Source organism: Centropristis striata, chromosome 2, assembly GCF_030273125.1.
Source record: "Centropristis striata isolate RG_2023a ecotype Rhode Island chromosome 2, C.striata_1.0, whole genome shotgun sequence".
Classification (NCBI taxonomy): Eukaryota; Metazoa; Chordata; class Actinopteri; order Perciformes; family Serranidae; genus Centropristis; species Centropristis striata.
This window is the reverse complement of record NC_081518.1, coordinates 24,295,701-24,318,179: the sequence shown is the minus strand read 5'-3', so window position 1 is coordinate 24,318,179 and position 22,479 is coordinate 24,295,701. Positions and strand designations below refer to the sequence as shown.

At 37.8% G+C, this 22,479-nt stretch overlaps 1 protein-coding gene across 1 annotated transcript in view; it reads right to left on the bottom strand.

Annotated features, from left to right (window-relative positions):
* The window catches only part of LOC131982823 (protein kinase C-binding protein NELL1-like), a 306,508-nt gene that overhangs the window by 19,241 nt on the left and 264,788 nt on the right, over positions 1-22,479 (bottom strand). The window contains exons 15-16 of the mRNA XM_059347448.1: positions 19,972-20,067; positions 3,590-3,730 (exon numbers count right to left, since the gene is read on the bottom strand). Coding sequence (XP_059203431.1) covers positions 3,590-3,730; positions 19,972-20,067 — 237 coding nt within the window. The remainder of the gene's footprint in view (positions 1-3,589; positions 3,731-19,971; positions 20,068-22,479) is intronic.

Here is a 22,479-nt window from a genome sequence, read left to right as displayed (position 1 = left end):
ACACATAGAGTAGGTGAATCTCAGTATAAAGAATCTGAATGTAAGAAACTATTTTACCTGCAGAAATGTCCTCTATCTGATGTTTTCTTTACTTTTGTATTATTACTAATATGTCTACTGAGATAAATACTGAAATAGCAGATTTGCCAGCTGACATTTCCTCCGTCTGAAGAATCTCTTAGATTTAGTTTTGTGTGACTCCTGAAGCATTTTAAAGTCCAATAAGTCAGCAATGAAAAAAGTTAATTAATAGAAATATATCCAATTTTGCAGTAAAGGTTATAATGGCTCATAGGTGATTCAGAATTAAACTATTTAAATCACTAATTGGGTGAGGAACACAAAGTACATCTTACTTTTAGAGAGAATAGAAAACCACAAGGGTAAACATTTATGATGAGACTATGCGAGCTGGTGACTCGCCTTTAAAGATGTTCTGGATGGTGTTCAGTCTGATATATATATGGTACATCTGTCTATCACTTTCTGTGAGAACTGAGTTTGAGTGAAGCCACTTCCTGGAGGATTGTGCTGAAATCATACTGTACATTTCCCCCTCGAAGGAAATGAATCAAACCGAACTGCTGATGCTGCATTTTGATTTAAAGGTTAAGTGAAAGCAGAAGTGTTTCACTCAGTTAAGCATTCCTGTTTGCTGCATCCATTATAATTTTACACCCGTACAAAGGCAAAAATAAAAGCAGTGTGTTGGATTTTTTGAGTGATATTAAGATGATTCTGAGCTCCTGCTGCCATTCAGGCAGAATGTCGCCTGAAATATGCTGAACCACTGAAAATCCTGATGTTCAGGTGATTGCCAGGAATAAGTAAGCAGCTGGGTTTATTGCTATTAGTAAATGTTAGCACAATAACATGCTAAAGTAAGATGGATTGCATGCACGCAGGAAGCTATTTTCGTTATGAGTAACAGATGCACTACATGTTGTGTAATTAAATCTGAAAGCAGAAATAATATCACAGAAAAATAAGCCACATGATCCATATGATTGAGATTATTTAAACCTGCTGCTGCTGACTTGCTCAAAGAAAAAGATCATCTTAAACATGAAGGCTTCACACATACGAGATTCTGGTAATGTTCTTAGAATCGGCAGCTGTCAGTACTTTCTCTGCAGAGCCTTTGTTTTTATCTCCTTCCCTTCACAGGGTAATTGTAGGTTAGTTGCTGCTATGTGCTCACAACAAGAGAGAGGAACACATTAGGAAAACACTGGGTTTACAGCGTGAAACCAGTGTGAGTTTACAACGTTCCTGGGTATGTACAGGTGCTACAAGTTCTCCATTCCAAGGGATGAACAAGTTATGTGTCAGTGCCACCCATTTTCTCAGCTTGCAGTACAGCAGCGCTTTGTAAAAATAGCACACACATCATCATGGAAAAAATCATTCGACCACCATTTTTCTTCAATTTCTTGTTCACTTTAATGCCTGGTACAATCAAAGGTACATTTGCATGGACACATATAATGATATCAACAAAAAAAAGCTCATAAGAGTTTAATTTAAGAGCTGATGTCAGCCATTTTCCATGGTTTTCTTGATAATAACCGAAATCATTATCAAGAAAACCATGGAAAATGGCTAGATATCAGCTCTTAAATTAACTTATGAGCTATTTTATGAAAACAAGGATGGTCTCATATTTTTTTCCATGACTGTACATACACGTACGGTTTGTGGTTGTAAACAAGGCTGCAGTTTATGTGAATTCATGTCATAAAACCACTGACCTAGGTTTAGGGCAAAAAACTTCCTGGTAAGGTGTTATAAAAGACAGTTTGAACAGTAAATAAATGTACGTAAATGCGGGAAGTGAAGTAGTTACATGGGTCACGTGACTGCCACAAGTTACATAAAAAATGTAAGTTACGTAAACAATGTAACTTAAGTTAAAAACAGTTTACGCAAACCCTGCTCTCTTATAGGTGATTTTAACTTCACTTGGCGGAAGCATTGCAGCGGACGGTGAAATAGGTAAACACAGATCGTATTTTGCTGCCTGTACAAACGACCTAGGTATATTAATGTTTTTGAGGGGAGAACAGGCTGACAGGTGACATGCAGGGTCTCATTTATTTTTCATAGAGCCTATTTTCATTGTGAAAGTTCAACTAGTTTTACATACGTATGGATGGTTTTGGACCTACAAAATCAAAAATACATATTTTTTCTCTTCCCTGTAGTGCAATTTATCAATCTAGTTGCTGAGTGTTGGACATATCAGCCGTAGAGATCTCTGACTTAATATAACAGCACGATATGGAGCTTTGCTTATGTGTTCAAAGTGCCAAAAAAATACATTTCACAGCCCTTTTTTAGACGAGAAAGAAAATGGTTTCATGAAACTTCTCACAGCAGTAGCTGTACACTAGTTAGGGCAAGAAGTGGATGTACCTGAATTTTTAAGTGCTTAGATCGAGAGAAAAAATAATGGCTTAACTACCTGTATACTAAAAAAAACATTCCACTTGCCAAGTGCAAGAACCACATGGAGTTGATTTCAGCTCTTCACAGCCTCCTAAAAATTTTCATCTGACAGAGCAGCAGAACAGATATATGGGTGTGGGAATAAGAATAGCAGCAGGAGTGAACTTGTTGAAAGCTGAAATAATTTTAATTTATTAATAATTAAAATATAAACAGTACTGTGCAAAAGTCTTATGCAGGTGTGAAAACATGCTGAGAAGAATTGAAGCTGGTTCAAAGGCAAAGGGTGGTCACAACAAATATTCATTTGATTTTGTTTTTTCTTCGGTTCACTTTGCATTTTGCTAATTGATTAATTGGTGAATAAACTATAACATTTCTATTTTTGAAAGCATTCTTATTTTACAGCATTTTTTCACAAAGCCTAAAACCTTTGCACAGTACATATAGTACATACTTCTCCCACAACTGCATATGAGCAATTAAAACCCATCCATGATACAGGAAGAAAAAAATAAAGAAGTGGAAAGTACTGCACAGTGACTGTTATCATGCAATGGCGTTGTAGAATTACAGCAAAAACACTGCAAATGATTGAGCTAGTTGAATGTGTGGTCGTACATCGAACGGAGCAGATGTGAACTGATGAATAATTAATTCTACTGTTAGGTCTTTCACTGTACTTTTCTGGTCTATGCATCATCAACACTGTTTTGAGACAGGAAAAACACAAGCCTAGTGTTTCTCTATTTTCTGCACATGGGAGGGCCGGCACGTGACACACATCTTATGAATATCACATCAAGAGGTTGTGTGGGTTTCACACCCGGTGGATAGATCTCAAACTGTGAAGGTGAGAAAACTTCTGATTAGCCTCCTTTTAAGCCTGCTGGCTGGCGTGTCTGAGCAAACGCACATGCACCTATACTTTACATCAGAGTCAGCTCCTGTTTACAAGCTAGAGGAGACAAAGAATGACAATAAAGTGGTGATACAGGCGACCAGAGATAATGCATTGTCAGTATTTACAATTCCTCATCACAGAAAGGAGGAGGGAGCCTGCAGCAGCTTGGGCATAAAGAGGTTGAGGGGCTGGTATTTAAAGCAGTGATAAGGATGTTTTCATTCAGTGTATGCTTACCAATGCAGGAGCTCCCATCGAGCAGGTAGGAGCCATTGTCATGGAAACCACTTCTGCATTCACAGTGGTACCAGCCGGGCAGGTTGACACAGCGGGAGTGGTTGTGGCACTCAATCAGGCCCTCTGCACACTCGTCAATATCTGAAGACACAAACACACACCGAAAACATCAGCATAAGATGGAATTATTTTCTCCGAGCAACAAACCTGAACCTGAATCTTCAGCTCATTTGTGTCTTGTTTTGCTCGTCCTTTGATCTGCGCTGGTTGCAACTGTGGAGGTTGATCCAATCAGAGCAAACCGCCACCACAGCAGCAGAGCTGGGTCAGCGGCTGCCCACATTAGACAGCCAACATCTCTGCAGCCTGTCTGCCACAGCGGGGATCAAAGTCTTGTGGAAATCACACCATTTGGCAGCAGAGTTGTTTCCTGCGTGCACTTCTGTATTTCTTCTCCTCGCTCATTCCGCTGTTTCTACTCAGTGTGATTCGTTTCTGATGTGCGGCGTGCATACACATGCCCAGCCCAGAGGCGATAGGTCTGTGCTCCTACTCGGGGGAATAAATCTCTCTCATCCATTATGTATGATGTGAGCTCTGCTCCTCATCTGCAGCTCTCTTGCTTCTGGCTGTAAGAGCCAACCTGTGCACACACCCTGATGGTTAAAGCGTGACCTTCAGTCACACCTTCAATCACCTAAATGCGAATCATAACAAACAGGGGAAGGTAGCAAGGGACTTCTCGGTAAGTGCCATGTCTGTGAATATCTCACATGGTTGCTGAAGGGGGAAAACCCCACGTTTTCAAGCAAGTCAACAAGAAAAAGTGCAGCAGTTAGTAGCTGGACCGGCAGGCGTTATTCATGTTATTGTTAGAATAATTTGATTATTCTACGTTGTTTAAATGATTTGATTACACTGTTTCTTTTGTCTGACTCTGTTCTCTGTTCTCTGTCTCTGTGCGTGACGCAGGTCACTATCAAAGGTCAACCTTGGTACTATTAATCAGGCAATATGATTTTGATACAATGATTATGTTTGTGTGTTAATGTTGGTTTAGAAACTGTGATTACTTTGATTACATATATTCCATTTGCTTAAACTGATTAAGATTCCATAATCACAAAGAATATATTTTATGCTTCATATTTTTTAGACTTTAGAATACATTTAGACATTGAAAAAATAAGTGGCTCCAAATTATATCTGTAAGACATAACAAGGCAGGAGGTTTTGTTGAATGTTCTGGAGAAGAGGCCAGGTCAGGACTTGATGTGCCAGCCATCAGAAGATTGTGGCCTGGTGACATGATGTTTCCTTGTATTGATTAAAACTGACGAATCAACGGATCAAGAAGGCGGAACTCCCTGGAAGAAATCTACCATCATGTTGAGTAAACAATTGTTAGTATTTAATGGGTTCGAAGGGAGAGAGACGAAGTTCAGACTTCACGAACTGAAACCTGTCTGTGTGTATCAGGGACATGGAGAGTGAACCCAGAGATCTCTGTATTGCACATTTCTTATTGTAATAAAACTATCTTAAACTGAGAACTTGGACGTCTCCTGCTCATCATTCCCCATCAACGATCTGTGCAAATAGATAGGTGAGGATTTTCGGTTGGTGTCAGATTATTCAATTTTCAAGGTTTCCTTAAGCAATTTTTCTAACATTATGTAACATGTTCTAAGAGATATTGGACAAGTTAGAGTTTTTCCATTTATACAGTATCCATGTAGTCCGTCAAAGTCAAGCAACATAGTTAAGCTGTAGGCTCTGTATAATTATCCTGTAAACTACACTGTAAAAACAGTAAAAAGTCTGGCAGCAAAAGTTGCCCAACACTTGTTGTCAAATAACAGTGAATAAAAAGCTCAATTATATTATAGATAATCCATTTAAGAATATGCATAATATAAAGTAAATATCAGTATTTAAAAAAAATCTGTAGAAAAACTTTTTTTTTTTAACTTTAATATGAGGGTAAGTGTTTGGTAACTTTTGCTGCCAGACATTTACCCATTTTTTTTACAGTCCCTTTAAAAACATATATTATTATTAAATTTAAAGTTTTACATAAAAAAAAAGGAAAGTTGCCCTTATTTTACATGCAGCAATATAGTGTGTATTTTTAGTATTTTTACATAGAATTCACTGTCATTTAAAATTGAAGACCTCAGCTCCACCTTCTAATTGCAGCTCAAAACTCACTTGTTTGGATGAGCCTTTTCTGTTTGACCCTGCACTGTTTGTTGTTTTCATGCAGTTGTCTGCTTTTATGTAGCTTATTGTGTTCTTGTTTTTATCTAAAAATTTTTTGTTGTGTTTGTAAGGTGAACTTGAGTGACGTGAAAGGCGCACATAAATAAAATGTATTATGATTATTATTATCATTATTATTATTATTATTATTATCATCATTAAGCAACTGAATAACACTGTAAAAATTTTTACAGATTTCAACATCTGTTGTACTAAAAGTAATTCACTTTTTTTAATGACAAACAAGAAAAATCCTGTGAAATAATATAGTACATGTCTGCAAAATAACTTAAAAGCTACTAATATATCACAGAAACTGAATTACTGTACCTTTATATTATTACAATCATTAAACCAAGTATTTTGTTGAATGAAAATATCAGTGTCTTTAATTCCTACTATTGACATTCGCTTATTTTCAACAAGATACAACATAAAAACGGGACACATTTTGAGCTGGTGCTTACAGTCATTGCACTAAGCTGCTAAACAGGACAAATCTCTTTACTGAATACATTTACATTTGTCAGCCTGTGAAGCTTGGACAAGTAGTGTTGTTCCATTTTCACGGATGCATCTTATCAAACTGATGGTAGCTTGTGTCTCTCGCTTGAATAGCAGTCCTGACTTGTACGATAGAAGACATCTATCTGATCGACCTGACACACTTAAAGCCGATAAATCAATCGATGGTAGTGGTGTTACCCTTCTTATCAAACTCCTCGTAGGAAAGCAAACGGGCATATTTCACAAAATTTCAGCACATTCCTTTCATCGATTTTTGTCTCTTTGAAGAAAGTGCAATGCTCATGCAGTATTTTCTCCAAAAATGTGTCCAAGAAGTCCAAACTTTCATTGTTTCCTCAGAGAATACACACACGGTGAAGAGCAGAGCAGCATGAGGCCTCAAGAACTAGTTTTTCAGAATAAAATGGATGTTTGATGAATATTTTATTTTAAAGGAGGGATATGCTGAGATCATTGCCTTTATTCAGAAATGAGTGAAGACGAAAAAATAGAATAGATGTGTCTTGTATTGAGAATACTAAATTTGCTTATTGGATTATGATATTTGCTATTTTGGAATGAAAAACTGAGATGGCAACACAGTTGACATGTTGTTTTCTCTTGAAGAATATTTATGATATTGTACCTATTGAGGGAAATATTGCTTTCTTTTAAAGATAAGTCTATTGTTTTGTATACCTAGTTTTATTGTGTTTTGGAGTATGAATTCACCTGATTAACTGATGGGACTACACTTTAAGAAATCATAAATAAACTTGAAACCACCATAGGGCACGCACTGTTGAGCGCTAAAGAATAAACTATGTCATATTGGAGAATTGGCTCTTTATGTCTAATATATAGCACTTTGAATTGCCTTGTTGATGAAATGTGCTCGACCTCTATGGCAATAAAACCGCTTTAGAGCAGGGTAGTGTGATTTAATTTTTATCCAGATAAATTTAAGTGAAATCCCACCACACACTGCAGTTATCAATGCATTTCTGTATATACAGCTGACACAATGAGAGCAGTTTACAACAACATATAGTTAAAGATTCAGGAAAAAAAAAAATAGCCTCCCGATCTAGTGCTATAAACATTTCTTTCTTTCTCCAGCTCTGTTTTGAAAGTCCCAAGTTGATACCTTTGGCTCTGTCGTAAGATCACACACACACACGCACATATTTATCTCTACACAGCTAAAAAGAGAGACTTCAGGCAGGCCGTTTAGCAGTTTGTGTTGTGCTTGTGTTGTTAGCCTGGTGCAGTGTAGGTAATAAGACGTGACAGCTGCCGGGAGGGCTGCCCTCTGTCAGCCTCTCAGGTCAGAGATCCGGTCAGAGCTCCACTGAAAGATTCTCCCTCTGACATCCCACTGAAATATACCAAGATTAAAGGTGACTGGTGGCTGAGAGCAGCTAACCCTTCAACAAAAGAGCAGTTCTGTGCGTGTGCGTGAGAGGGCACATGTGCACCTGCTTGGGCTGGTTATCCTGCATTATTTAATCCGGCAGTGACTGGATTCATTCAGCAGACAGTCAGTGCCCGCTTTCAAATGCTGACCCTGATTCAGTTTAACAGGATTCATTTTACACTTTCAATGTAACTGGTCAAGATTTCATTGCACCTTACACTACGCCACAAACACTATCTGAGGAATGAAACATCTGAAGTCGATGCTGATTTACTTCACATTTTGATTGGTTTAAAAAGTGTTATCCACTCACATGTGCAAATTACTCTTGTACTGTAGCTGTTTGTCACCTCGCAAGGATTTTATCCCAACATATCTCAACCTTCTGAAACATATATTTTCTAAAATACACAGTGAATTGTAGAAATAAAACTGTACAAACAGGCATTGTCATCGAAATATGAACTTTCTTACAGACTTTAGCACAGGTGACGAAGGTTTCCGCTCAAAAAAGTGACCAAAACGAAGATTAGAATGATGATATTTCTGTCAAAATCACTTAATTTACATGTTTCATTTAAAACATTGCCAAAAATAATCCGTTTGCAATAACTGAATCCTGTTGAAAACACTAAATTCTGCTCGTCAGTGTCACTGTGAACTGTGATTCTGCTGAGACAAACGGTCATGTGACAAATATTCACTGAAGATCTGTTTACACAGAGCAGAGAGGAGAGTACAGGAGAGGTTGTTAGATTATAAAAATGTTCAATATGTTCAAATTTTTCAATATGTATAGAATGTGAAGAAACAACATCTTGTAATGCAAACTGCAATAAACATATAACACTATTAATAAAATAATCACATTATCTTTGTCATTTTAAATTGTTTTTAACATTTTATGATTGCACAGCTGTGAGGGTTGAGTGCAATCACTGTCTTTATTTAACCCTGCGCCACTTTGGTGGCAACAGCTGCCAGAAGCACTAATATACAAAATGTACAGGCCACATATCGCTTAATACAGCACACAGTCTGACTAATGAACCTACAGTTTATGTACTGCAACTGTGGCTGTCGCTGTAAATACTCCAATTAGTCATTTACCACACAAACCAAGTAATGCACAAAGCTTGGTGCAAGTAATTTAATAAAAAAGATGTAGGATTTGTTATTCATTCTTTCATCCATTCCTTTTTCAATTTGCAGACATACATACTTTGTACGTACACAAGTGTTTTCATACCGCAAATAACCTTCAAGTGCAAAACCCTACTGTTTTGCATGAACAAATAAACATGTTTATGTTCCTTGTGGAGAGAGCTTTGTAAGGGAGAAAAGTAATAATCACATCTACAGTGCACAGACAACAGGCGACAATGCTGCCAGCCTTCCTAATAACAATAATTCTGCCCCTGCTCTCCAAACTAGCTGTCCATAATTTATGAAAAGTGACTCATCCTAAGATGTTTTTCACTGCTACCACACAAATGATTCCACTTTAATTGTGAGGTATATGAGGTGCTGAAATTCTTCTTTCATCTTCTGAGAGAAATGCTCATTTTCTTGTCTGTACAAATTATGATTTTCAACATTTATTTCTGTGGCTCTTCCTGTTTCATCTATCCGTGGCTTTTGTGTATTTTACGGGGGGTAGTGTTATGTGTTTTTATGTGTTAAATCTATGAAACTTACAGCAACAATAAACCTGACACACAGACAAGACTACTAATAAGTCTTCTAGTGCAAAACAGTGACGTTGACAACACAGCTGATCATGTGCTTCGTTTTCTAAAGAAATGCTGTTTAACACAGCACAAGCAGTGTGCATATGGGAAACTTGTTGATGTATTGATTACTGTCAGAATGAGAGTAAAACAGACATTCCCATTCAAGTTAACAAAACAGGATGGTCAGAGCTGCCTTTTTTATGTGGACTGTTGCCATTGCAACAGGCTAATTTCTACCAGATCTCCAACCTACAGTAAATGACAGAATAGGTCATGTGTCAGCACCACCCATTAAGACACATAGGTACGTATTGTAGCTCGCATTTTGCAGCTTGCGGTACAGCAGCACTTTCTCAAATAAGCACACACGTCATTATACATACATGTATAGGGTTCATGGTTGCAAAAAATGCTGCAGTTTCTGTGAATTTAGGCTACAAAACCATTGACCCTAGGCTAAGGGCTAGGTTAGGTCTTATTAAAGATAGTTTTAACAGTAAATAAATGTACCTAAATGCCGGAAGTGAAGTAGTTACAAGGATCAAGTGACTGCCGTAAGTTACGTAAAAAACATAAGTTGCGTTCAAAAACGTGATTCACCTAACATAAGTTAAAAATCATTCATTTTTGTCTTCACACGGGACGTGAACCCCACTCTCCTGGGTGAAAGTCTGCCATTTGTTCAATCCGTCCACCACCCTAGCTAAAAGACTCCAGGTCTCATTTCTACCAACTGCCATTTATTTAACTAATAGAAATTACCCCTCAAATTGCTCATCTTCACAAGTCTGCTTTTGCACATCTGCACATTGCACTTTTCGCCTATACCAGGTATTAACTCTCCATTTAGGGGGATTAGCTCTGTAATGAACATGTGTCAGTGATTTTATATATGCGTATGGCATTTCTTTGACTGTGTTTTATTAGACTTTTATTGCGTCTTATTCTATTATACCTTGTCTTGATATGATGGTCAAAAATGATGTGCAATCGCATATTTGTTTAACAGAAATTATTGGGGTTAGGACCGACAAAAACCCCCACCAAATACATAAACTTCAGTATATATACTGACATCCATATTAGAATTTAAATCTATTCTGGTTTAAAAATAAAACGTTTTTTCACCTGTATAATCTTCAATGCATTTCACTCATTAGAGACCTTTTATTATCTCACTGATAATTAAAGGTCCACACAAACAGACATGCTTGCACACACGCTTACTGTTTACAGGTTTGTTTTTTAATTAACTGCAATAAACTCATTAGCTTCCATATTTAGCAGCTTTATGTTGAACAGGCCTCTTTACATCAAGGTGTTGAAATTAGGAGAACACAAAGAGAACAACAACAGCAGGATGAAACGGTAAAGTAACATTATGCTTATACATTAAAACTTTGTTCCAGTGTGCAACAGTATGCTGTCAGAAATCCTTCAGTTTCCAACTCCTAAAAGACTTAGATACTGATACTGTTACATTAATGGTATAACAAACTCAAATATTGCAGCATCAAAACTGATTTGTGCAGCCAATGTCTTTCTGGTTCTTATGAATTTTCAAAGCTGTTTTTCCCCTCAACAAAAAAGACACATTCAGTGGTTTAATCATTTTTATAGTAAAGTAAAAAGTCAGATTCTAATACATGTAGAATATTGTAATTGATATAGTGTGTTCATATTTCTAATGCAATCTCCTTAATTTTGTATTTTTAACTTACTATTTAGACTATTTCTTGCACTTGTAACAAATACATTTCCCCACGGATCAATAAAATCTTATTCTAACATCAGACCTGAGAGCGTTGTGGGAGGAATGTGCATGTATTACACAAACTGGGAAAGGTTAATCCTGAAGCCATTCCAGTGTGACATCTTCCTGTGCAAAGATAGCACTACAAGAATGGTCACGGGCCACCAAACACAGGAATACTCATCCTCTGGAAACCAGGAAAATTCACAGCGAATGTCATGAAAAACCAATTAGCATTTCCTTGTCCTTATCTCTTTTACCCCTGTTTTATGGATAATGATTTTATGGATTACATTAAGTTACGTTGATTTTATGTATGTTGCCAAATTCAGCCTGACAAGTTTGAATGATGTCTATAAATAAATATAATGTGCTGCAGTTTTGAACACAATGCACATTTGCAAATAAAACTGAGCTGAAAAGACTGTCTGATCTGAGACCTGTGATAATCCACTGCAACAATTGTACGCAGGGAAATAACTAATTCCACCAGGACTCTTTTTATGGAGAGCATATGTTATCTAAAACCCCATTCATCACTTGCCTAGTAAGACCTTTTTATTTAGATGTAATAAAAGCTCATTTCATTCGCACACAGTCAATAATTCCCGTTGCTCAATAGTCCTATAAAGCCATTTGTTAGCTGGTGCACATGTTTGTGTGTGTGAGCCACCCTCCATTCTCTCATCTGTGCCAGTGAAATGGACAGGTGACCTTCCTGTGGTATAAAGTACAATATGCTCGAGTACACACACACAAATGCGCTCTATCAATCTTTGTTACAGCCACAGGAAGGAAAGCAGCCAGACAGCATATCACATTTCCCTCTGTTTCCCTCCATTACAATGCAAACGAGAGCACTTAGTGCTTTCTGCAGGGCTTCACTTCTGCCCCGTCTGTGGATTTTCCCAACGGGCATACGTGAAGACTTTATGACAGCCCGGACTGTGAAGAGCTGTGAGTTTTAGCTCATGGAGGAAATGGGAATTAATCCACACATAGTTAAAATAATCCCCGAGCTCTCTGGAGGATCCTCTGGCCTGCTGAGCTTTACATAATTACCCTTATCTCAGCCCTACTAACCTACTGAAACAACATTACAGAAAATGTCGCACGGGGCATTTACAGTAATGTGTCTTCAGACAGAAACAACGAGCAATGTTTGTGTTTGTTGTTCGCCGATAGTCTGTGACCAGTAACTGTGCATAAAATTAACAGCCTGATGGATTAAAGGAGCAGTTAAAGTGACCACAGACCGCAGCCAAGCAGTAATGATTGCATGCAGCGCTTTGCATACAACGACTGATGTCTTCACTAATTTACATTTACCTCTTAGAAAATGTCTGCTTGCTACATTAACTTGTTATTGACACGATAAAGCATCTAAGAGTAGGCTGGATTCTAGGTGTGTGCAGGTGTTAAAAGGCTGCATTTTCTAGCATATATTTGGTGATTTGCAGGTGAAAATATTGATTATTTAGACATATCTGTAACATATACGTTTTGTTTCAACAGCAGATAAATTACTATGTCTGTTTGAAGAAGATCCCATATACATATTCAAATATAATCACTGAATTGCAGTTGACACAGCAGTTATTTGTAACCTTGAGGTCTAAAAAAAATCTTGCTCAATTTCAACTTAAACATGGGAATATGTGTGGACCTGCAAATCATAACATCCATGAAAAGAACAAAACCAATAACAAATGTAAGTATTTTCTTTATTCCCTCAACACAATGAACACAGCTAGTTTCACCATAATAATATAGACTGTCATCTCTTATAGGTTGCTGGTAAAAGCAGCTTATTATGACTCATATTACCATTTGTTTAACATTTAACACCTCTAGTGGCCATACTATCTATGACGAGAGCAAAGGAGGAAGTCAGCAGATGTGGTATAAAGAGCGACAAAGTCCACAGAGGAGATCAGGATAGGTGGATGGAAAACTGCTGTTGTTACAAGTCAATGTTACATCACTAACTTATTGTAGTCAGGAAGTAAACTATGTAAACTACATTACACATACAGTATAATGTCTACATGACAACATCATTACCTGGGCTGGGGCTCTAATTTAGGAAATGCTCCTGTAGTTCATATTAAAGGTTAAGATATGTGGCCGTATTGGTTGGAGGATATCTTGTAATAAAGGCCAAATTGCTGATGATTAACATTAAAATGTAAAAGAGGACAAGCAGGTATTAACGTGTGTTAACAATCCAAAAAATGTGAACTCAACACTTTCCTGTAGATGCTTTTGATAACAAAAGTATTACAATGAACTGATATAGGTTCCAAATTTACTCACATGCCAACATGTATTAGGTGGGTTTTTGATTGCTGAGCTCATTTGTCTCGGCCCAAAATATACCCAAGGTTAAAGTGGGTTAGCCTAAAATATACCCCCCGTGGCATATATTTTGGGCTAACCTTCTTCAAACCCGGGTATAGTTTGGCAGGGGGATAATTATTAGCTGCTACAGCAGCACTGAAGTGATCAGCTTCTAGTTTGACTCCAGGAAAGAGGGTTATAATCTGCAGTCTTTGTTCTGTGCCTTCTAAAGTTTAGCTGATGCTATTTTGAGACTTCAGGAATTAGTCAATCAAGTTGGATCTTCAAAAGTTACAAGAAAATTGCCTGTCCGTATAACTATCTATCAAGCTCAGCAAGCAAAAAGAGTTCCAAGAAACACGAAGCGGAAATGTCATTCTAAAAAGACTGTACGTTTGGAAGTTTCCCACCTCATTTGCCTAACAAAGATTGCTAAAGCCTCATATTAGCTTTGGATTATTTTTAGAAAGTGTTTATGCATCAGGGGTCTAGTTTTCTTTCCTGTGCCTTCCTTACACTTAGACGACATCTCTTCACAGCCAAGGAAAATAAATGTAATTATTACTGCAACTATTTCAACATACATAAGTGAGAGTTGTATTAAGAGATGCTTGAAAAGATCTAAACCTATCCTTTAAACGTATTTGTCAGCTCTACACATTGAAGAACTGGTGCTAATAATAGTTTGAACTTCAAAACTCAAACACAAATTATAATGTATGTACGCTCAATGCTGCTGCTATATATATACATAATGCTGTCACACTGAAGCAAACATCGTGTTTCCCAAAATGGTTAAACTTTAACCCAGCCAGATTTTCTACAGTACAATATGTACATTTCGTACAAGAAGTTGTATGTACTTCACAATATTTGAACTGGGAGTTCATCGGTAGGGCATCTGTTCAGTATTTTGATCCTTTGGAGTAAAGCATTTCAGAAAAATAAATCACAGAAGATCCAACCGTGGATCTGTGGAGAGGAGCAGGTCAGCGTGGGAGAAGATGAAAAGATCAGCGAAAAGATCGACTCTGTTCCCATCGGCTTTATATTTAGATGCTCTTAACCTCCCACTGAGCTACTGTATACTCCACAGAGGGGAGAAGTCAGTGGAGCAATGATGTGTTTTATTACACAGGAGAGACGAGCAGCAGAGAGGGAGACTGAGATGTATACATGGGAGACAGACAGACAGTAAGAGAGTCTGACATATGTTGAGACAAGTTGAGAGTAAAAGACAGAGACAGAGAACATGTCGTGCCCCCAGAGTTAAAACAAGCAGTTCTGTGCAGCTCATATGTGTAGCCTGCAGCAAGTCTTCAAGAGAAACTCCACCAACTCTGACTTTGTACGAGTGTAAATGATGCATGAAGTCAAACAATAAAGTACAGCAACTTGGGTGTGAGAAAAAGTTCAAATTTAAATTTGCTCATTAAATTTAAGATAGAAACACAACCAATTAGTGGCTCTTAAATTCACAGTGTTGCTTTTGCTGCATTGAAATAATTGCAAAAACAAAAAAGAACACATAGACATTGATTATTCTAGACAATAAAAGACCAAACTGCTATTACTTTGACAATTTATTTTGTTGTTTTATTTGCTCTGGCAGATGAAGTCTGGTTGTTGCTTGGTCAATAATGTTTATCTCATATGGTGCAAATTAGATACAATGACTGGCATCCAGTGCAACGAAGAGGACTCGGATCAAACTGATAAACAAGACTGTTAAAAAATGAATCATGATTCTGTCACTGCATTGCCCATTTCTCACCAGAAACATGTCTGTCTCTCTGGGTCCTCTGGCTTCTTCCCACAGTCCAAAGATATGCATCTTAGGTTTCATTTGTGACGCTTAAATGCCCATAGGAGTGAATGAGAGCGTGATTGGTTGAGAATGAATGAAAAAACTAATGAAATTTAGTGTACTGTTTTGCCGGAACTTGAGAAAATAAGGATAAGCTGCTGAGCTTAAACAATGTTGAATTTGCTTTATGGAACCGTATGAACTGAAAATGAGTCAAACTGAACAAAATAATCCTGGATTATTTGGTAAACTCGCTTTAAGCAACTATTACATGTCACTCACTTCTACATGAATATGTTAGAAGAGTTTACAGTATATGTTTAAATTAATCGTAGAATGCTTTGCTGTGATTGTAAACATACAAATAGTATTTTATTACGAAATCTGGGTTCAAATAACTTGAAATTGTTTGACTGGAGAAGTTTTAATACTACTTGGTGTTGGGTTATTTAGGTCGATACCTTATCCATATATATATATATATATATGTAGGTATGGAGTAATGGTACCCAGCCCAAAATGCATTCCAGAAGCATTTAACAATTTGTATTTTTAGACATTTTTGCTGTTTGAAATATTTCAGCTGCAATCTGTCAGTGGATTCAAGCACATGTACATTTTTCTTTAAAAAGTATCCCCTACCTATTGTTTTCTAGTTTGATATGAAGATGTGTAGTCTCTTCAAATGTTCAGGATTTTCTTTATATGTTATCCCTTTAATCTTTCTTTAACCCCCTTCTATCTAACTTCTACATCTAAACAAAAAGTTAAAGTGCTGAGTCATTGTTGGCCCTGACGTGAGCTCACAGTGTGCAGGAATTAAACCCTGTTCTTCTGTAGTTTCTGCAAATGGGAAATACATGTAGAGAAAAGCAGTTTAGCAGCCAGAGACAGACACAGATTCTGACATAGAGAGACAGAGTGATTTTGCTCTGCATCACATCTGTAGCAGCCTCGGGCAGCAGCCAAAGGGCCACAGGGAGGAGCCTCATTAGTGGGATGAGTCCATATTTTGCTTCATATGAGAGGTTGAGGGAGGAGAGCTGTATTCTGCACATCACTTTATTTTCTTCTTTGCATAATCTTTTCCTCCCCTCCCCAACCTCTCTAAAGTGGTTCAAAGAGAAGCAACAGAACCATTTTGCAGATGCAATGTAGTCATTTTTTAAACCAATCCTGCATTTTGTTAATTTACAGGCCTCAATGTAAAGTCAGGGCCAAGCTGCAACAGCGAAATGTTACGTTTGGATATATAATCTCTGCCAGAGTACAGCACTGAGGAAATAGCTTGCCACATTAATTAATTGATAGATATTTGATGCTGTTTCTTGGGAGGTTAATTAGTCCTTGGTTGATTGCTTTCATAAAATGTGTTGCACGCTGATTGGCACAGATTACCTCTCAGCAGTTCATACTGTCAGACTTGAGAGAATGTCTAAATTAGGTTTTGTATTGAGGTCATTTTCTCCACAACAAAGTAAAAAGTGAGAGAGGAGTAGAAGTGTTAGATTTAACTACAGTGTGGTATTAACTAACAGGGTTTTTTCTATTTGCAAGAATTTGCAGTATGGAAATACCCTAATTCCAAGTAATTAACTGGAAAACTCCAATTTATGATTACTCTGCTGGTCATTTGATAAAGATAATTGTAATTTGTGTTCTTTTCTACCACGCATGAACACACACATGCAGCCACACACAGAAATTTCTCTTGGAGATCAGAGGAAACGCAGGTTGTCTCCAGTTTAGTAACGTCAGCAGAATTCCAGATGGGGAAAAAACTATAAACTTGTATATATAGAATGTCAAACATCATAAAACCACTTGATGATCACGACTATGAGAAATACAAGCAACAGAGATTGTGACAGTTATACATTAATTAATTTCATCAAGGTTGCACAATTTCATTGCTATTATGGCTAATATTGTCTATGGTTTAATTATTAGTTTCTTTAAAATGTTTAAATTATTTTTCTTATTGATGCTTTTTCTTACTTAAGACATGCAACCTAATAAAGTTTATTGACTGTTGACTTTGCCATACACAATGTGTATCCCTGTGGGACAGGTAACACAGAGTTTTCTTTTCCTTCTGCAAAATCAATAAAATACCTAGAATGGCACTCAGAGAGTGCAGACCTCTGCCAAGACCAATGGTGCATTCAAACGCTCCTCGGATGGTCCCTTTCCTGAGTTAGGGAAGTTTTTCTTCCGACTTCATTTAGCTTTAATGCTGTGTCTCAATTCACCTACTTCTGTACCCACTCTTGCAATGGAACAGAATTGAAAAAGGCAGTGTGCTATGAGCACAAAGATGCTGCACACAGTGTGGAACACTGGACACTTCACCCTCAGAGGTCACCCTTTTTGCTACACAGGGTCCAGAAATCTATTTCTAGCCTATGTTTATGGCTGACTTTCATCAGCTGAGCACACCGACTTCTGGTTAAGTTCATGATGGCCGTAAGCAATTTGAGAACACTATCCTGTTGAAATGTCGCACTTGTCCTGTAAGTAGTGTATACAGTGTACTAAACAACATCGACAGTACAAATAAAATGCATTGGAATTTGTTACTGTTTTCACAAGACATTGATAGCAAAGTAAACAGATCAGGTGAGCTATGGCCAGACTGGTCTCCCCTTAAAAGCGTCAATATAGGGCATTTGTACAGGGAGCAAAATACAACTCACACTTATGTTTTAGATTGTCCTTCGCCGCCATCTTGGTGATGTAGTAGTAGTGATTGACCACAATGCACAGTTTAAATGGTGGATGTCACACTCGGGGCGAAGATTTGTCGAACAAATGGCAGACTTTCACCCAGGAGAACGGGGTTCTTGTCCCGTGTAAGAACAAAAGTAAACAACTTTTTATGTAACTTCCTTGGCTCACATCACCCTCGTAACTACTTCACCTCCAGCATTTAAGTACATTTATTAAATGTTAAAACCGTCTTTTTTAACTCCTAAGCAGGACATAAGCCTATGTCAGTGCCTTTGTACCGTATCTTACATGTATGTTTATTGAAGTGTGTGCATTTGTTAGAACACTGTTCTGTCGTTTAGGTTGGAGATCCTGTTGGCTGTGACATACGGTTGAAAACTCTTTCTTCTTATTACTCTGATACCACATGAATGCAGCACAAATACCCTATCTCGCAATGTTTCAAAATCTGTAATTCCACTTCAAAATTGATTGGGTTTTTTCTTGGCCCATGCTATATCCTTCCACCAAATTTGATTAAAACTGTGTCAGTAGTTTTGCTGTAATTCTGCTGACAAACAGACAAACTCAGCTGAAAACACAACGTCTTTGGCAGAGGTAATTACATATACACTTAATAAGATCAGTTCCTTGATGACTGGTGCCTTCTGTTGAGCGTTATCCAAAAAACCCTAGCACAAATGCTAAAACACAAACCCTAAAGAATAAAGATGTATTCCAGGGGGACGACAGCGAACACACACAATCTTCCTCTGCTTTACATGCAGAATAATTTATGTGACCAATAATGTTCACATGTAAGTGTAACCTGGTGTCTAAAGGGAAAGTGTGGCAGCATGCTGTGAATAGCTGACCTGTGAATGTGGCTCTCTATGAGAGCTGGTTGATCACCTCTGTAAAATGAGACCGCAGAGACAGAAGGCTTAATAACAGAGGAGAGGAGAGGTGGGGTGAGGTGAGGAGAGGTGAGGAAGATAAATGAAAGGATAACAGGGAGAAGAATGAACAGAGAAAGCTGAGAAGAGGACAGGGAACAGTGATGGGAAGGAATGAGAAGGTGTAAATAGAAAGAGAGGGTGGAAAGGAGAAGATAAAAGGGAAAGACAACAGAAGGGAGATGAGAAGAGGAGGAGATGGGGAGGAGAAGACAGAAAATAGGACAGGAGAATAGAGGAGAGGAAAGTATGATATAGGAAATGATGGAGGAAAGAGGAGATGGAGAAGAAAAGAAGGAGCGAAAGAGGAGGATTAAATGAGAATCGGAGAGGAAAAGGGGAAGAGAGGAGAGGAAGGCGGGGAGGAAAAAGAAAGAGGAAAGGAGAGGAAACAGATATGGAGGGGGAGGTTGGAAGGAGGAGAGGAGAATAAAGGAAAGGTGGAGGATAGAGGACAGGAAGGGGAAGAGGAAGGAAAATAGAGGAGACGAGAGGAAGGAGGTAGTGAGAAAGGAGAATGAGAGTAGAGAAGAATTAGCTGTCCTTTTCTACGGCTCTCCTGGGTCCAATTTAAACACAGGGCTTTAGAGATGAAGCGTGAAAGTGTGTGTGTGTTTGTGTGTGTGTAAGAGAGCATGTGAGAAGGATAGAGAAAGAGAAAGAGAAAGAGAGAGAGAGAGAGAAAGAGAGAGAGAGAGAGAGAGAGAGAGAGAGAGAGAGAGAGAGGAGAGAGAGGGAGAGAGAAAGGGGCGACTTCCTAGCCCTCAGTCCGACCTAATGATCATTCCTCTGATGTCACTTCTTAAGCTCGATAAAAACAATATGACGCTCCAGCTGAGCTTTAATGAGGAGGCACAGCTGAAAAGGCCAGACAGGTGAGGGTCAGGTGGGGTCATACCTGTCTCACAGTGGCGTCCTGTAAATCCTGAAGGACAGACACACGTGTTGGGGGACACACAGGTCCCGCCGCTCCTGCATCCCTCCTCACAGAAAGCTGGAAAGAGAAAGAGAAATGTGTTAGTTCAGCTTCTCTTTATATCCTGGATATCGGAGCAGCAGTAGCAGCATGAAAAAGGCTTTGAATTCCTGCAGTTGAAGGTTTCATGAAGGCATCACAAAGTGCAGTGTAACTGATAGGATGCACTGTTCACAGTTTTATAAAAGATATGTGTCGAGTGCCACAGATCAACATGATAGAATATTATCACAGGATCTGAAAAGTTAATATTGTGCTCCTACAAGAGGCACCTCAACATCACTGACATCAGCCGATAAAAAGCTCAAAACTGTAACCTGTCCTCCTCAATTTCACTTTGAGTTATTGAAAGTGTCTGATGTCAAATTTGTTTTTCAAGTGGTTATCATCTACAGGACACATTATGTGGTTGTTAAAGTATGAGCTTTAAGTGACGGAGATAAAAAGGTACAATCGGTAAAATGTCTCAGAGCAACACCGACGACAGAGCTGCCATTTTATAAAGATGCATTTATCAATAAGAGAACTGGGGGTGTGGGACAGGGGAGATTTAGGGGGAGAGAGCAGGTCAGGGGTAGATACATCATCGAAGTGGTGTAGACCATCTGAAAGCTGCAAACCTGAATATTTATTTGAGAGCAAAGCACTGAATGCTCTAATCATAAATCTGCAATGTGAATTAACTTAAATGATGGTAAAAAAAAAAAAAAGGCTTAGAACATTATGATGTGAGTGTGAAGGCCATTCTCATGCTCAATTATGCCTAATAAGTTGTTTCAGCAATTTTGGGTGTATGTTACACTACATTTTTTTGACTAGAGAATTGATAAAAATGGTCTGGTGGATGGATCAAACACACCCAGGACTTCCACATAGGAGACTGTTTGTGTCCTGTGTGAAACCAAAAGTCCTTTTTTTTTAAAGTAATGTCACTTAACTTGCGTCATGTTTTTACATAACCAACATAATTATGTCACTTCTGATTTAAATGGCATCCTCCTAACTATCTAACTTTTGGCATTTACATGCATATATACTATATTTTATAATGCCTAATCAGGAAGTTTTTGTCCTAAATAAGTTGTTTTTTAAGCCTAAAAATTAAAGAAACGACTTCCTTATTCCGTGCCTAAAAGCGAAAAACAGTGAGCAGCCATTGTATGAGCTGATAAGAACCTACTGTACCTGCTAGAAGGCGGAGCAAAAAAGGTTTATTCACTAGTGTGATAACGTCCCGATTGGGTGAAATATTACATCTGTTCTTTACTGGGTTTATTCTAAAAGCTCAGTTGCTGTGGTTGGACAGCAAAAGGACCTAACAGATTATATCATTGATACTGAAGCTTGGCTCCAAGGTAAGTGGAATGCTTTTATGTAGCACATTCATCCTGAGAACAGTGCAAGCACTTTACAAAGCTTCACACTCACCCACGCACACACTAAAACACTGATTTTGCCCGAGTTGACTTACAAGGAGCCAACCTCAGAAGCACATTTGAAGTTCAGAGTCAAGGACTATCTGCTCCACCACCTGAGCTACTGTTGTGCCACACTTAAAAGAAGTGTGATAAAATCCTAGCATGCATGGATTTTACTTGCATTTTCTCTTGTAGGATGTATTTTAGTGCCTGGTGCTGCTGGTAAAGCCATGGCACCCCACATACAAAAAAATACAAGTCTGTTTTGTCAGTGCTATCCAAATTGATCTAAATAGCTCACAAAGGACTCATGAGTCTTTTCTGACGTGCTCAGTTATACTATGTTCCCTTCCTTCCACCTTTGTTTTCACCCTAGGACATTCAGAAGATGTATGGCTTTCATTGGTATATTGACAATAAGATCAAATCACAGTATGAAATGTCAAGGTCTTGGTATCTTGGTGTGATATTTTGGAGGGATTTTTTGACAATTTTTATCAAATCTCTTGTAGAAAACAATGTTCCAATTTTGCACAAATCTGTGTGACAAACAGTGGTGGAATATAACTTAATACAATTACTCAAGTACTATGCTTAAGTACAGTTTTGAGGAATTTGTACTTTATTTGAGTATAATATGTAACTTTTTACTTCTAGGCGTTTTACTCCAGGTGGAGATTTATTATAAAAAATATGATACATTCAAAATGATTTCACATGTTTATAAATTGAACCACATAAAAATATATTAAGTAAGATTAGCCCCATCTTGACAAGAGTAAAAAATTATGCTTAGATTAATGCATCAAAAATAAAAATACATTCATATATTTGGAATATAAACTCAGTGGGTCCATTCTGCATAACAAGATATATATACATAACAAGAACATTTTGATGCTGATACTTTTGCACTTTAACTGAAAAAAGTTTTAAATGTAGGGTTTTTACTTGTAGTTGAGTAATTCTGCAGTGTGGTATTAGTACTTTAACTTGCATAAGGGATCTGAAT